General features: G+C 44.3%; 1 protein-coding gene across 1 annotated transcript in view; it reads left to right on the top strand.

Annotated features, from left to right (window-relative positions):
• NHSL1 (NHS like 1) overlaps nt 1–16,024 on the top strand; it is a gene marked incomplete at both ends in the record, with an annotated part of 271,764 nt that overhangs the window by 248,797 nt on the left and 6,943 nt on the right. The window contains 3 exons of the mRNA XM_080700138.1: nt 2,378–2,570; nt 7,057–7,188; nt 12,688–15,912. Of these exons, the coding sequence (XP_080556264.1) occupies nt 2,378–2,570; nt 7,057–7,188; nt 12,688–15,912 (3,550 nt within the window). The remainder of the gene's footprint in view (nt 1–2,377; nt 2,571–7,056; nt 7,189–12,687; nt 15,913–16,024) is intronic.

Here is a 16,024-nt window from a genome sequence, read left to right as displayed (position 1 = left end):
GTGGGTGCAGTATGTCATCATAATAAGACATCAATAACATATGCTTAGTTTATAAATTGAGCATATTTGTCAGCTTAATTACAAACATTATTTCACATTTTCCCTAGGTGGAAAAAAGACTAGATGATCCTTTTATGTTTTTGTATTAGAAATATAAAGCAAAAAATACATTTATATATATTGAGATATATGTCAAGGTATCTAATTGTATTGTTTACCTTATTGTTATTTCCACGATGCCTGTTATCATTGTTAGTCTCTTTGCTATAAACAAAAAAAGATACTTGCCAATGTATGCATTTTGTTTTTCTGGAGGATTAATATAACTACATTTATATCCATTGTGTTTAGTGTGACAACACTTCTACATTTATCATCTCATTAAGTCCTCAGAGTAGCTCTGTGGATACAGAGTGTAAGAAATATTGCTCCATTTTATAGAAAGGAAACATCAAAGTTTTGGAAAAGGCTCTTGGGGCCAGGCATGGTGGCACACGTTTGTAATCCCAGCCGAGGACAGCCTCAACCCCCCAGGATGCTCAAGACCCTTCTATAAGACAGTATTTAAAAATAAGCTATGGCTGGGTGTGGTGGAGCATGCGTGCAATCTCAGCAATTGGGAGGCTGAGATAGGAGGTTTGTCTCAACTACTTAGGCCCTTTGCAACTCAGTGAGACCCTGTTTCAAAATTAAAAAAAAAAAAATTGGGCTGGGGGATTAGCTCTGAGCTAGAATGCCTCTGGGTTCTATCCCTAGTACGGGGGGGGGGGGAGAGGGAGAGGGAGGGAGAGAGAGAGGAAAAGAGAAAGAAAGAAGGAGGGAGGGAAGGGAAGGGAGGCAGGCAAGCAGGCAGACTGGCTCTTTAGAATGTGTGTGTGGGGGTACTGGGGATTAATCTACCTCTGAGCTATATTCCCAGCCCTTCCTGAGGCTGTCCTTGAACCTGTGTTCCTCCTATCTCAGCCTCCCAACCAAGTACTGGGATTGCAGACATGCGCCATTTACCCAGTTCTTTGGATTCTTACTCTGAGGCCCTCTCCCTATAATATTTTTCAAATTTGTAGTGCTCTAGTAGTAGTAGTAGAATCAACACAGATATTTTGTAGCAAGATAAAAATTCAGTGGCAATAAACAGTGATGTTAGTATTCTTATGTTGAGATTTCTAACTGATACATTTCTGCTTATTTTTTTTCCATGTGCCCTATTAGAAACTTGCATTAAGTCCAGAAAGCCATCAAAACATGCCTTTTAAGAATAGATAAGTCCTTACAACTGTAAGTCAAAGAGAACAGGGTCTTCCCATCATAGAAAGTTCAAGTGCAGGCAACACAGAGGCATGGTGTTAGTAGTCAGGATAGCAGTCCCCTTGCTTGGGGTGTATGACTAGGAGGTAGTTGAATTGATCTGGCTGCTGGTTACACTGATGGTTTTTTGGGGGGAAGGTTCACTGGCTTTTTTATTCTGCAGCAAAATTCTTAAACACCTTCTTTTCCTAAGTGGTAGTTCAGTTCAAATGTTTTAGACTTAAAAGAGTGGCTCTTTCTTAAACATTTATTGTATATCATAAATTGCTATTTTTCCACAAAAGTCAATTCCTCTTTTGAGTTCTTCCTAAGCATCCTGCCTTTCTTTTGAGTTCCTGGAGCTTCCTAGTCAGAACCAGATGCCTGGGAGCCATGGGAAAGTCCGCCATAAAATGCTTGCCAAGGCGACTTGCTTGCATATGTTTTTTAAGGTGTAATGGGAAGAGAGGTATTGAAGAAAGGCTCTGCAGTGAGGTTGTTAATCTGTATCAAAACAGACACTGCTAGAAATGTTTTCATGGAATTCTGATAAGGCTCACAGTAGAGCTTTAGTCAGCACCTTATAATTTAACAATTTCATACTGATTTTTCCCCCAAATTGATGGTTTCAGGAGAGTGCACATGGTTGAACAATAGCCCTGTCGTTTTTTGAGTGTTCTTTGAGGTCAGAGCCTAAAGGAAATAAGGTTCAGACTAGAAATTACTTGCAGCAAAACAAATTTTAATACAAATGGAAACTGATGGCCACAGCTATGATGTTTCTCTAGGCTTCTAATGTTACAACAAATCTGCAAGCTTTCTCACCACAGTAAAGATAGGAAATACTGGAAAACTTAAAGATTTCATAGGTCAGCAAAACCTTACAATTTACAGACCAAGGCCAGGGTGAATCACATATAGTATGGTTCGTTCTCAAGAGGATACACAGTTTTCTTGCAAACCTCTGCTTCTGTTAAGTGTGATCAGTTCTTCAGCTTTCTTTAAGTCAATCTAATTTTATAAATAAAATGTATTTTAACTGTTCCTGCCAGCTTTTTTACACATCGTGACTTTTTTTTGCCCCCTCCTGCAGTATTCTCTCTCTTCATCAGAAGAAGAGAGACCTATTGGCATCAGGAGACCTAAAACGCCAACCTCAGGTGACTTCTCTGACCTTAATACTCAGACAAACTGGACCAAGTCACTGCCACTGCCAACCCCAGAGGAGAAGATGCGACAGCAGGCCCAGACGGTCCAGGCCAACGTGGTTCCGATTAACATAACCGGTATGCTTTGTGCTCTGCGGGCCAGAGAGGTTGAGGGTGTCCTTGGGAGAATGACTGTGGCTTTTTGTTTGTTCTCTGCTCTTGGCATTTCACTTGGACATCAGAGTGAATAGCTGTGGTCTGGCTTCCGGCTCTTTGTTTAATGAAGGGCATCCTGAAACTACATGTGTGTGTGCGTGTAAATGTCTTATCTGTTACTTGTTTGATCAGACAACTGTGTCACCAAAGGTTGGCATCAAAGAACTGGGTGGTTCAACCATTCATCTTAAGTTTGTCTTTTTTATTTGAATTTATTTTTATTAAGATTTTGGTTATAGAAAGGCATCTAAATATGGTTCTGGGTAAGGAAAAAAAGTGATATATTCCCTTCTGAAGTGTTACTTTAAGAAACAATTTAGAGTTGTAAAGAAATATATTTTGTGATTTTTTGAGAGCTTTTTATCTTTTGTTTTCTCAAGTAGAAAAAGGGAAAATTATTGAAATAAAATATATTAAGTCTTAATAAGGTAATGAAATTATATTTTGATTTCTAGAATTTGAATTTGACAACCTTCAAATAAAATGAAAGTAATTTTTATAATCTGTTATATTCAGTTGGAATATGACTTAGTTGCCAAATGTGAAATTATGGAACATTAAGCTGATCCTTTAATTATTTGTGATGATTATGGGAGCAAAATGAAAAGATATATAAAAGTTCAAAGATGATTTTTCATAAACTTATAAGAGCTGCTAAAACCCTAATCAAAACTTAACTACTTTATCATTTCTTTAGCCTACAGAGAGCATTGCTTAGTGATTTGTAGAAGGTACCAAATACAAAATGGGCATATTAAGGGTTATTAGGGCCTGAAGTGTACACAAAAGCCTGGGTTCAGTCCCCAGCAGCATTTAAAAAAAAAAAAAGTCACTACTTTTAACCATTTGCTGCATGTTCTGTAAAAATAGATGACTAGATGGTCTTCTGAGGCTATTACTCTTGGGAAGCTTTGTGTCATGGTGCTGATGAGCTTATAAAGGCTAAAGCCATTTTGATCATTATTGAACATTTCTTTAAAACCTTATAGTATATTCAGAAATTACATTTAGAGTTTTTGTTCTGAAGTCCAGCAGTGAATCTTCATGATGTGTTCTCCTTTGCCTAGCTCACATCTTGTTAAGATTATTTTCTTAAATAATGCTTCAGGACAAAAGGACAAAGTATAGTGTTCATTGCTGATGAAATACATGGGCACATATTTTCTATGAGAAAAAGAATTACATTATTTAATTAAATGTAACAGAAATATAATTACATTATATATGATTAAATGCCTCAGAAATAGTATTATGAGATAAGATTTTTATGAAATACAATAATCCTTAATAGAATTAGGGTGGAATGCATTATCTTGAGAGTAGGAGATTTTAAATAGAGTGGCATTTCAGGGATAAAGAATTATTTGCAGTGAAATCCATTGTGACAGTATAGGATAGTGTCCTGTCTTTGGTTGGTGACCGTATGGATATGACTTACATTGTATTTAAAAGGAGGCCTTTAAATGTCATCCAGAAATGGTGAATGACAATAAAGAAAGGAGCAATAGCTCTATCAAAATGCAATTTACTTTTGAGTGATGAATATTTTTTAGAAATGTCAAAATTAAATATAATACTTAAATATAACGATTGTTACCTAATTACTTATAAATTTGGGGGAGGTATTAAGGATTGAATCCAGGGGATCTTTGTCTCTGAACGACACCACTAGTCCTGTTTTATTTTTTATTTTGAAACAGGGTCTCACTAATTTGTGGAGGACCTTGCTAAATTGCTGAGGGTGTCCTCAAACCCATGATCCTCCTGTCTCAGCCTCCCACAGCCTAGATGTGTACCACTATGCTAAAGTCCTAGAATATTTCCCAGATAAAAATATAGCTTTTTGTGGGGAATTATCATGTGCTTATTCATTTGAGCGAGCATTCACTCTCTAGTCTGTTTTTTAGTAAAACTCAACTGGGGGAAAAAATGCCCATAAATATATGTATATCCAGAGTAAGGCCTGCCAGGTCAAGAGGTAGAGCACATTAGCACAGTGGTCTGCTGACTTGAAAATTTGATTTAATCTCACTCATTTTAGTGCTACATAGAATTGGCATGTTTTAAAAGTTGAAAAAATATGTTTAAAATAAAAATCTCCAACTCTCCCACCTGGAAGATAAGTATAGTGGATACAGTGTACTTAAACAATATATTCTTAACAATTCTCAAACAATTCTTATAAACTGGCTTTGTAATGGTGTTTAAGCTGCCTATGTTTATTTCTAAATAGTAGCCAGGACTAACCAAATACCATTTTTCAATGAAAAGGAGTGATTTAGGCCGGGCGTGGTGGCACACGCTTGTAATCCCCGCGCTTGGGAGGCTGAGACAGGAGGATCACGCAGGTTCGAAGTCAGCCTCAGCTACTTAGTGAGGCTCTCAGCAACTAGACCCTGTTTCCAAATAAAATATAAAATGGATCTAGGAATATAGCCCGGAGGTAGAAAGCCTTTGGGTTCCACCCCAGTACCACCCAAAAAAAAAAAAAGAAAGAAAGAAAAGGAGTGATTTAAGTCAGTAGATCCTTATTGAAGAACTACTTTGTGCCAGCATTAGGTGAGCGCATAGGGAGTACTAAGTACAGGAGCCATGGTCTCCACCTGCGAGATGGTTGGTCCAGCAGGTGAGGTAGTCTCCTTAGGTCATGGTGCAAGATGGAGATTGCAGAGCCTTTAATGGTGTGTGTTGTGGAAGCGCATGATCAAATGATTTGTTTCTTCATTTCCTTGGGATTTAGAGGGGCTTATCTTTTGTTTTAGAGTCTTGGAAGCAAAACTGAAGACCACATGCAACTTTCTGTTAATGTTTTGTTCATTCTTAATGTCTTGATATAAGACTTTTTTTCTGCTGCTGCAGAGAGCTAATGAACCCCTCCCGTCATGACTTCCTCTTTTTCAGCTTCATTTATACCATTGCACATAAGTGACCTGTTTGCCATGGTAGCAGCACCTTCCGGTGTTTCAGGCTCTTCTCCCAGTCATTTCTGGTTTTCTCCATTCAGAACAAAGTTGCAAAGATTTGCAAGTTTGCAAGCGTGTATTTTTAAGTCTGTTCCTCAACAGGAGAAATGGGTGTTAATCATTCAGATATTTTATTCTGCTTTGATAAGGTCCACTATAATACTATTAAAATAAAAATTATTTTGTCCACAACATATCCATTTGATTGTGTCAATATTGGTTAAAAGAGCAAATGTTGTTACATTTATGCATAAGAATAATGAAAATTGTGATTATGCATAGATATATTTTTTTAAATCTCTGAGGAAAATAGCCATGTTAGAAGTTCAGTGCCATAGAACTTCCTTTAACCAAACTGGCAAGTAATTTGCTTGCTTGCTTATTAATTAATTAATTTATTTATTTGTTGTGGTACTGAGGATTGTACCCAGTGACATTCTTTGTCTGAAATACACCCCCAGCCCTTTCTTCTTCTTCTTCTTTTTTTTTTTTTTTTTGTATTTTGAAGCAGAGTCTCTGAGTTGCTGAGTCTCACTATATTGCTGAGGCTTGCCTTGAACCTGTGATCTTCCTGCCTCAGCCTCCCAAGAACTGGGCTTACAGGCGTGTTCCACCGTGCCTGGCTCTGGCAAGTAATTTAAAGCAGTAACCAATACAGTTATAGCCCTTACTGTTTTACAGTTTTTCATGGTGTGTTAATCACACAAGCTTACATTCTAGAAAGAAAGCACCCCTTTGGATGTGGCCCTCCAAGTTCCACTGCCACACCACTTGAAACGTCCGAGTTAAGACTAACTTTAAGACTCGATCATGAAACAGAGAGAAGCAGTTCGGCCTCAACGACAGCAGTGCTACCGGGTCTCATCATGGGATAGTACTTTAGCATTATAATGCTGTATGTCACTCTGTGACCATCTCCACGGCCTATCCAAATTGCCAGCCTCCCTAATTCAAGAGGAAGCTCTCACTCTTGATGAAGTCACTGTTTTATTACATAAAACAAGACACACTTCTGGTCTCTGCTGGATGACCAGGTGAATGGAATACGTTTGTTGCCATCAGCACACACATACTGATGTAAAGAGTGATTTGGGTGGCCAGAGGACCTATGTGAAAATCTTCCAAAATGATACATTTTTCAAGGGGCACGGAAGTGCGGTTCCAGTCAGGTCCTTAACAAATTTGCCTTTGCTCCTCTGGCTCCTTGGAGAGGGAGATCAAGGTGTGTCTTTAAAAAGAGCACACACCAAGAACGTGGAAAACAGCCTTATGATGCTAATGTGCTTTCCTTCCTTTTCACCCTTCAGCATCCATCGCCATGTGACGGGCTAACATCATTATTAATACCTTCTTATCATTTTACAACAAGCTTCTGGAAGAAAGTGCATGGTGTCAGCTCGCTTGAAAATTAACATCGCTTTGCTTGTTCTACTGCTCTACATTAGGGGAGAATTTCGATCGCCAGGCCAGCCTTCGGCAGTCTGTCATTTACACAGACACTCTGGTAAGACGACCGAAGCAAGTCAAAAGGAGAAAGACTATTACAGGAGTCCCTGACAACATACAGAAGGAGCTAGGTATGCTCACAGAACCGCACTGCCTGCCCCTCTGTGCTGCACCCTCCCACGATAACCTCACGTGGCGCCATCACATCTGTGTTCTAAGAACCAGCATCCTTCCCCAGGAGGCATTAGGTGCACATTTTTCACCCTTTGGGGGAGAAGACGGGGTAAATAGCTCCTGTGGCCACTTAACTGGAATGATAGAAATGGAGAGTTCATCATCTTGGACGTTTTTGTTTCTATCCACAGCTTAGTTTATTTTTCATTTAGAGCTTAAATTCCAATGAACTGAAACCTCATTCTAAGGACTTATTCTGAGGATGGACTTCACTAGTTATACTTTTTATTTTTATTTTTATTTTTTTAGTAATAGGGATTGAATGCAGGGACATCCTACCCCCAACCCTTTTTATTTTTTGTTTTGAAACAGGCTCTTGCTAGGTGGCTGAGAGTCTTGTTATGTTACTGAGTCTGTCCTCAACCTACTGATCCTCCTGTCTCCATCTCCCAAGTACTGGGATTTCAGGCATGCTCTACCGCAGCCAGCTGTCTTCACTAGTTATAATGACAATATAACTAGTGGCATTTTGTCATGAGAGGCAGCAATCTGAGATTACTGGTAAACGTCCGTATGGTAGGAAATAGCCATTTGTGTCAGATACCTTCACAGCTTTCCAGGAGACGATTCCATGGCTTTTTAATTCCTTATTTTACAGGGTTATCAAAACAAAACACAACAAAATAGTGCTGTGGAGAGGGTTGATGTAGCTCGCTGGTCGCTTACCCAGGGTGTTTCTGCTCATCTGTCTATATGTGTTGGCTAATCCTTTCATTCTCTTCTCTGTAATGACTTCCTCTCTCCATCTTCTAATGGGCCCAGAGGAGTGTCCGCAGGGGAGTATGGCGTGGCGCCTGGGTCACCTGGGTCGGGAGCAGGACTCAGAGCCAGACTGCCACAGTTTGAATTCTCCTCTGCCACTTGTTCCCTGGGTGACCCTGGGCACGTGGCCTCACCTCTTGTTCTGCTTCCTCATTCCACAAAGGGGATGGTGATGAATAACCTGCCTCCCAGGGCCGCTTACCTGAGGACTGCAGGAGTTTATACTGCGATGCCCTTCACACCTGGTGTTACCATAAACATCACAGCCACGGTTGTCACTCTTCTAGGGAACATGATGCTACCTTGAAGTTTGCCTCGGTTTCCACCAACCTATGGACTTATTCCCTAATAGTTACTTTCACCTAATGTTATTTACCTTTTTTTTCTTTTTTCTGTGGTGCTGGGAATTAAATCCACATGCATTCTACCTTTGAGTTATACCCCAGCCCTATTTTCTTTTAAATAGGGCCTCACTAAATTATTAAGGCTGGCCTTCAACCTACTATCTTCTTGCAATAGCCTTCCAAGTACAAGCACATACCAACATCCCTGGACATCATTTACCTTTAGTTACTAATGAATATTTTACCCTAGAAACTCAGAATCATTATTTCTGAAATTGCCTCCCAGTCTACAGTCAGGATGAACTTCTAGCAACAGTAACATGTCTATGATAGCACCTGGAGGTAGCACTCAGAGCCCAGTGCCCCAGACAGAGGACCTGCGCACTTGCGCCAGCTCCCTGCTTAAACGCCTCATGGTAGGGAGGGTACACACACTCGGCTTTACCCAGCATTTCCTTATTTACTATCATCCGGTCCTGCAGAATATGTGCTCCACTTTCTAGACTCTAGCAACAATGAGACAATAGCAGTAAAGCGTTGTTTCTGCTCTCAGTAGCTTAGTGATTCAGGCTGCTCATCTTGTGCCAAGACGGAAGGCTGTGCTAGAAACCGAGGCAGCCTGCAGCGGCACCCATGGGCTTTGGGAAGTCCAGCTTCAGCTCGTGACCCCTGTGCGTCTCTGGCTCCCTGAACCTCCAAACCATCTTCTTGGTTGGTGGGTGGGTTGGTTGGTTGGTTTTTGGTACTTGGACTTGAACCTAGGGGCATTTTACCTCTGAGCTATACACAAACCTTTTTCATTTTTTTTTTTTTAATTTTAGAACAGAGTCTTAGTAAGTTGCTCAGGGTCTCTATCTATAAATTGCTGAGGCTGGCCTGGAACCTTTGATCTTCCTGCCTCAACTTCCCAAGTGCTAAGATTATAGGCCTGTGCTACCTTTCCCAGCTTCCAAGCACCTCCTACAAACCTGCACCTGGGTGCCATGTGTACATTGCCCTTCTCCTCAATATTTAGCTATGTATCATTCTTTCAAACTCTTTTCTTATTGAGGTAACAGCTAACAATTTGGGGAAACTAATATTTATGCATAAGCTCAGCAAGTGTTTAAAGGGCTAATTTCTTACAATATACAGGTAACATACTTTAACTTGTCTTTTAGGAGATGTGCCGTAGCCTGAAGGTATGACCTTAAGGGCAGGCAGTTAGACCCTTTGTAAGATAATGAGATTGACATTTTGAGGTACACTGTATTCTATATGGCTTTCCAACCAGAGTAAGTGGGTTCTGAATGACTTTATCCAAAGAATGTAAAGATGAAAATGTGCCTACATATAAGTATTTAGTAAGAATTGTCCAGTACACATATCATGTGAAGCGTAGAACCCAAGAGTTATGAACTTTAATCATTTTTCTTATTGAACAAGTGCAAGCCAATAACTCAGTTCCTCTTGGATCTCACTGAAATGACCTGTCCAGCTAGGAAACCATATCTTCACAGCTTTAACACTCTTTTAATTGGTGGTTGAGTCCCTGAAACCCATGTTCATCATTTCTCTTTTGTATGTGACATGGAGCCACCACGAATACTGAAGAAAAGATGCTTCCCTCATCATCTGTTATGACTGTTGCCATGGGTGAGACAGTGTCACTGCATAGCCGGTGACGTGAGCTGGATGAGTGCTGGAGGGCCACGGAGACAGCTGCATCTAAGTTAGAGCTAGTTAAAAAAACAAAAACAAAACAAACAAACAACAACAACAAAACAGGCATGGTGGTGCATGCCAGTAATCCCAGTACTAAAGAAGTGAGACAAGAGGATCACAGGTTGGAGACCAGCCTCAGAAACCTAGTGAGATCCTGTTTCAAAATTAAACTAGGACTTGGAGAATAGCTCAGAAGTAGAACAACCCTGGGTTCGCTCAGTATGGGATGGGCTTGGGGGCGGTGGGAGAAAATTAATGAGTCTAGTTTTATAGACAGATCAGCTAGAGGATTGGTGAGTAGAATAAGGAGGAAGTAACATTTGAATAGAGTTCTATTTAGCAAAAATAGTAGTTCGCTTATTTGCCCTGTGCTTTGGAGACTTTCTGGTTGACCTCGCTATGTCTCCCAATATTTTGTACTTATAAGAACTTTGGTTTGGAAGTTTGCATGATCCAACTTATAATTATCAAAATTAAACTCTTCACATTTCCCTTAAAATTAGTATTCAACTAGATATATAAAACATTGGGAAGTATGGCTGAGTCCAACAATATTGACAAAAATAAAAAAAGAAATAATTCTCCAAAGCAAAGGCATTCACCAGGAGGATTCCGTCCACTAGACACAGCCTGGGCTGCCACAGGTTTGGATTTTAAAATAATTGAACAATACAGGGGTGCTTGCATGAATTAGAATGATTCATTATGCTTAATTATGTGCTGTTTTAACTTCACAGTCCATAAATAGTGAACTCTGGAGACTAGCCAACATGTAGCAATTTAGAAGCAAAATATGATATTTAATTTTTATTTCTAAAACATATCTGATGACTTAAGATTTTTGCCTTCCATTTAAATGAATTGGACAAAACCTTAATTTATTTTTACATTTTTATTTGGAAACAGGGTCTCTTAAGCCAGCGCGGCTGGCTTCAAACCTGCGTGATCCTCCTGTCTCCGCCTCCCAAGCGCGGGGATTACAAGCGTGCGCCACCACGCCCGGCTCCCTTGTTCTCATCTTAAAACTACAACTACACAGAAAAGAATCTGAATGTCATGTTATAAGGTTTTATTTATTATAACTAGCTAGGAAGCTAGGTGTGGTGATGCATACTTGTAATCCCAGTACTTGGGAGGCTGAGACAGGAGAATCACAGGTTTGAGGCCAGTCTCAGCAACTTATTGAGGGACTCTGCAACTTAGTAGGACCCTGTTTCAAAATAAAAGATAAAATAGGTCTGGCGATACAGCTCAGAATTAAAATGCACCTGGGTTTAATCCTCAGTACCACCACCACCAAAAAAAAGAACCAGTTAGAATTATTTTGATGGTTCATAATTAGGTCTGGCTACTATCCCTATACATATTTCTTACTGAATGAAATGAGTGAAAACAATGTAGAGAGAAGTGTGGTTTTGCTACTATTTTTAAGGATTTAATTTGCTCCTAGAATTGATTCTGTTTTCTAGTACACTTTGGGTAAGTTCTTGGCTTCACAATTTTTTTCTAAGTTCTTTTCTGGTAGCTTGACATCTGTGTATCTACTACTTATCATGCTGTTTCTCTCCACTTCCCTCTCTTTTTGCCCTTCCTCGTGTTTCTTTCTTTCTTTTCAACACGCTACTCTCTGTTTAGTTGTAAAACTCCAAGAAAAATAACCCTGGTTTGAGGAAGTGCTCACTGGATCAGCGCCTGCTGCTCTCCCCACACCAGAAAACAGCAGATTGCTGTTGAATTTTGAATGTCACCAACAGACATGTGATAATGGCCTAAGATGGATAATGAAATGTTTGAACACAGATGGGCCTGCAAATCAATTTTCTTTTTCTTAGGATTTCCTTCTGACATAAAGAATCAGATGTAATTAACACTGCTTAATCCCAGTCTCCCTCATAAATGGCATTTCTGTGACCCTTTTTTGCCACTGCTACAATCACCTGCTTTGAGGAACGAGGGTCATGGCCACATAGCTGCTCTGTGCTGTCACCCGAGGGAAAGGGTAGGTTGGAGTCTTTACTAAAAGGTAGTTATTTGAAAAGTAAATCCTCCACAAAGCACCCAGCAGCCGTGATCCTGCAGGAAGTGCCCACGAATTCTATAGGCAGCAATCAGAAACTGGAAGAGGCCGGGCGTGGCGGTGCACGCTTATAATCCCAGCACTTGGGAGACTAAGAAAGGAGGATCACAGGTTCTTGGCCTCAGCTACTCAGTGAGGCACTCCGCAACTTAGTGAGATTCTGTTTCAAAAATAAAGAAAAAATAGGGCTGGGGGTGTAGCTTGGAGGTAGAATGCCCCTGGGTTTCATCCCTCATACTGAAAAAAAAAAAAAAAAAAAAAAAGATCTGTAAGAGGACTTGAAGCACAAGTATAGGAGGAAACTGCATGAACTTGGTAATAAAGTTTTTATTTTAGGAGATATCAGGAACTGTTAAAACTCATTTAAGTACCTAGAGGAAAAAGGAAAACTAAATTTAAAAAAAAAAACTTTAATCATTACAACAAGAGTCAGAAGGGGCTGAGGGTACAGGCGAAGACCTGTGGATTTCTGTTTTCAGGTAACAAACCCCTTTCTGCTTTATCTCCAGCATCAGGCACCAGCCAAGAGGATGTCGGTGGCCATTCCATGTATACCCCAGACCACTACTCCACGCTAGGAAGGCTGGACAGCTCCGGGCCTGCCTGGCCACGCTCGGGAACCAGGGACTCTAGCTGTCAGACAGAAGATGTGAAAGTTGTCCCCCCTTCAATGAGAAGAATCAGGGCGCACAAGGGGCTCGGCATTGCCGCCCAGATGAGCCAGTTCTCAGGCTCCTCCGGCAACATGTCTGTGCTGAGCGACTCCGCGGGCATCGTGTGCCCCTCTCGTCTCAACAACGATGCTGGCTTCCACAGCCTCCCGCGTTCTGCAGCCAGGGCGAACGCTCACTCCCTGGAGGCCAGGCTGGGTGCCCTGGGCCCCGCGGAAGACACGGATGGCACTTCCCCCTACCAGAGGGCTAACTCACAAGGAGATGAGAACCTAGGGCATTTAGGAGGTGCCTCGAGGACTGGGACACTTTTGAGGCCCAAATCCCAGGAGCTGAGACACTTTGAGACTGAAAACCTAGCAAGCCCCGCATGTGTGGTTTCTCCTCATGCGACCTACTCCACCAGTATCATCCCAAATGCCACACTCTTGTCTTCTTCAGAGGTTATTCTTATTCACACCGCTCAGAGTACCGGGCAGCTGGACAGTAGAATGATCAGCTCACCGCCACACTCAAAGATAAAATCCAGAGACCACCATGTCATCTCCAGACACGCCACACCAGGTGATCACCAGTCTCCTGGTCATCACTGGAGTGCAGGACACGCACAAGCCTTAGATTCCCATTCCCCGGCTGCCACCACACTGCTGTCCCTCTGTGACTCAGAGGCCCCAGCAAGTAGGGAGAATGGGTCCCAAGCCATGCCCTATAATTGTAGAAACAGCCTGAGCTTCCCCGCCCACCCCCGGGATGTGGACGGCAGGAGCGAGTCTAGTTACTCAGGGGGCAGAGGGCACGGGGGCTCCGAGCCCTGGGATTACAAAGCCTCGGGCAATGGACGGGAATCGCCACTGAAGCCACACCCGGCCACTCCTGGTTGCTCCACTCCCACGAGTAACATGAGCAGCTGCAGTCTGGACCAAGCATCCATCAGAGAGGATGCCAGGTCCCTGTATTCAGAGGACCATGAAGGCTACGACACATCTGTGAACATCTACTCTGGCCGTGGCTCTGGGAATGTGTGCAGCAGCAGCGCCGGCTTCGGGAACCCCAGGCACAGCGTGGTCAATGTTTTTGATGGAAATGCTCAGAAAAGCCAAGGGGACCGGTCCGGTTACCATGATAAGTCCCTCTCGAGAAACATCTCTTTGAAGAAAGCAAAGAAGCCTCCGCTGCCGCCCTCCCGGACCGACTCTCTCCGCAGGATTCCTAAGAAGGGCAGCCAGTCCAATGGGCAGGTGCTCGATGAGAGCCTGATCGCCACACTCCAGCACTCCCTGCAGCTGAGCCTCCCGGGCAAGGGCGGCAGCTCGGCCTCGCAGAGCCCCTGCAGCGACCCTGAGGAGCCCTGGCTGCCCCGCTCCCGCAGCCAGAGCACAGTCAGCGCAGGCAGCAGCATGACCTCAGCCACCACCCACAACGTCTACTCCCTGTGCGGGGTCACACCGTCCCAGAGCGACTCCAGCAGCATCAGGTCCGAGTACACCGACCCATGGGGCTATTACATTGACTACACGGGCGTGCAGGAAGACCCGGGGCACCCAGCAGGGGGCTGCTCGGCCAGCAGTGGCACACCCACTGGAAACGGGCCAGTCCACCACGTCCAAGAGGGGTCCAGGACCACCATGCCCCAAGCGCCGGGTGGCCCCGTCAAACCAAAGATCATGTCGCCGGAGAAGTCACAGCGAGTGACTTCTCCATCCAGTGGCTATTCCAGCCAGTCAAATACACCCACAGCAGTCACCCCCGTGCCTGTGTTCTTAAAGTCCATGTCACCAGCAAATGGGAAGGGCAAGGCCAAGCCCAAGGTACCGGAAAGAAAGTCGTCACTGATCTCTTCAGTCTCCATGTCCTCCTCCTCGACCTCTCTCTCTTCTAACACTTCGACGGAAGGAGGTGGCACCGTGAAGAAGCCAGATGCGGCTATGGGCTCGCCCCCTACCACCCCTGCCCCTTCTGTCCTTCCTCCTCTGCCAGCTCCAGCTCCTGTCCTTCCTCCCCCTCCTCCGGTAGATGGCCCTGGGGGCTCCCCTCTGCCTCACTCCCCCACATTCCCTCCTCCTCCCCCGGAAGCTCTTGCCCCCTTTGGCTCCCCCATTGATGGGTGCCTCCCCCCGCCCCCCTCGGCACTTGGCCTCCTTCTTCAAGACTCATCGGCCTCCCTTCCCTCGCCTCCACCTTTCCTACCCTCCGCGGAGCCCCCGCCTGCCCCACCTCTTGACCCCAAATTCACGAAAGACACCAGGCCTTCTTTCAAAACCTCAGGGCAGCCCGAGTCCTCCAGGGAGGCCCTCAGGACACCGTCAAACAAGGAGGAGAGCGGCAGGCCCCCCATGCCCCTGATCACCACGCAGGTACTGCAGACGGTGCAGTTGAGGCCGGTGAGAAAGAACTCGGGCGCCGAGGTCCCACCGCCGTCTGAAGCAACAGCTCAGGAACAACGGACTCCGACTGCTCCGCAGTATCACTTAAAGCCATCTGCCTTCCTGAAATCCCGAAATAGCATAAATGAAATGGAGAGTGAAAGCCAGCCTGCCTCTGTGACAAGCTCGCTTCCGACGCCTGCCAAGAGCCCGAGTCAGGGTGACCATGACGGTGCAGCCGAGTGTGGCAGCCCTCTGAGCCGCAGCCATGCAGGGCCAGGGCCAGGGCCAGGGCCAGGCCCCAGGACTGTCCCGCTCCCAGACTCTTCACCCAGCAGGAAGCCACCCCCCATCTCCAAGAAGCCCAAACTGTTCCTGGTGGTGCCACCTCCACAGAGAGATTTTGCAGCAGAGCCGGAAGAGAACAGGAGTGGAGCCTCGGGAGCCGCGCCCAGCCCCACCAGGGCAGAGCAGGGCTCTGTGCACAGCAACGAGGCAAAAGAGCGCCCAGCAGCAGGCCCCGGCAGCCCGGCTCTGGAGGGAGGAGCTGCAGGATCCGTGTCCCCGGGCAGAGTGGAAGCCGATGCCCCTGCGGTACAGCCTGATGCCTCGCCAGCCCCCACGCAAGCAGAGCCAGCCCAGAACAGTGCGGGTGGTGGAAGCGATGCGGGGAGCTGCCTGTCTCAACAGGACGGAGAAGGTAAATCTGGCTTTTCTTGCTGTGCGCCTCTGATCCTCTGCAGCCGAGCCCAATAGGCTACCAAGCATGTGGAGCCCAGGTAGCCCAGATAAAATTCCTGTGAAGGCCAGCA

Source organism: Muscardinus avellanarius (genome assembly GCF_963383645.1).
Source record: "Muscardinus avellanarius genome assembly, chromosome: 8".
NCBI lineage: Eukaryota > Metazoa > Chordata > Mammalia > Rodentia > Gliridae > Muscardinus > Muscardinus avellanarius.
This window is presented reverse-complemented; position numbering and strand designations above follow the sequence as displayed.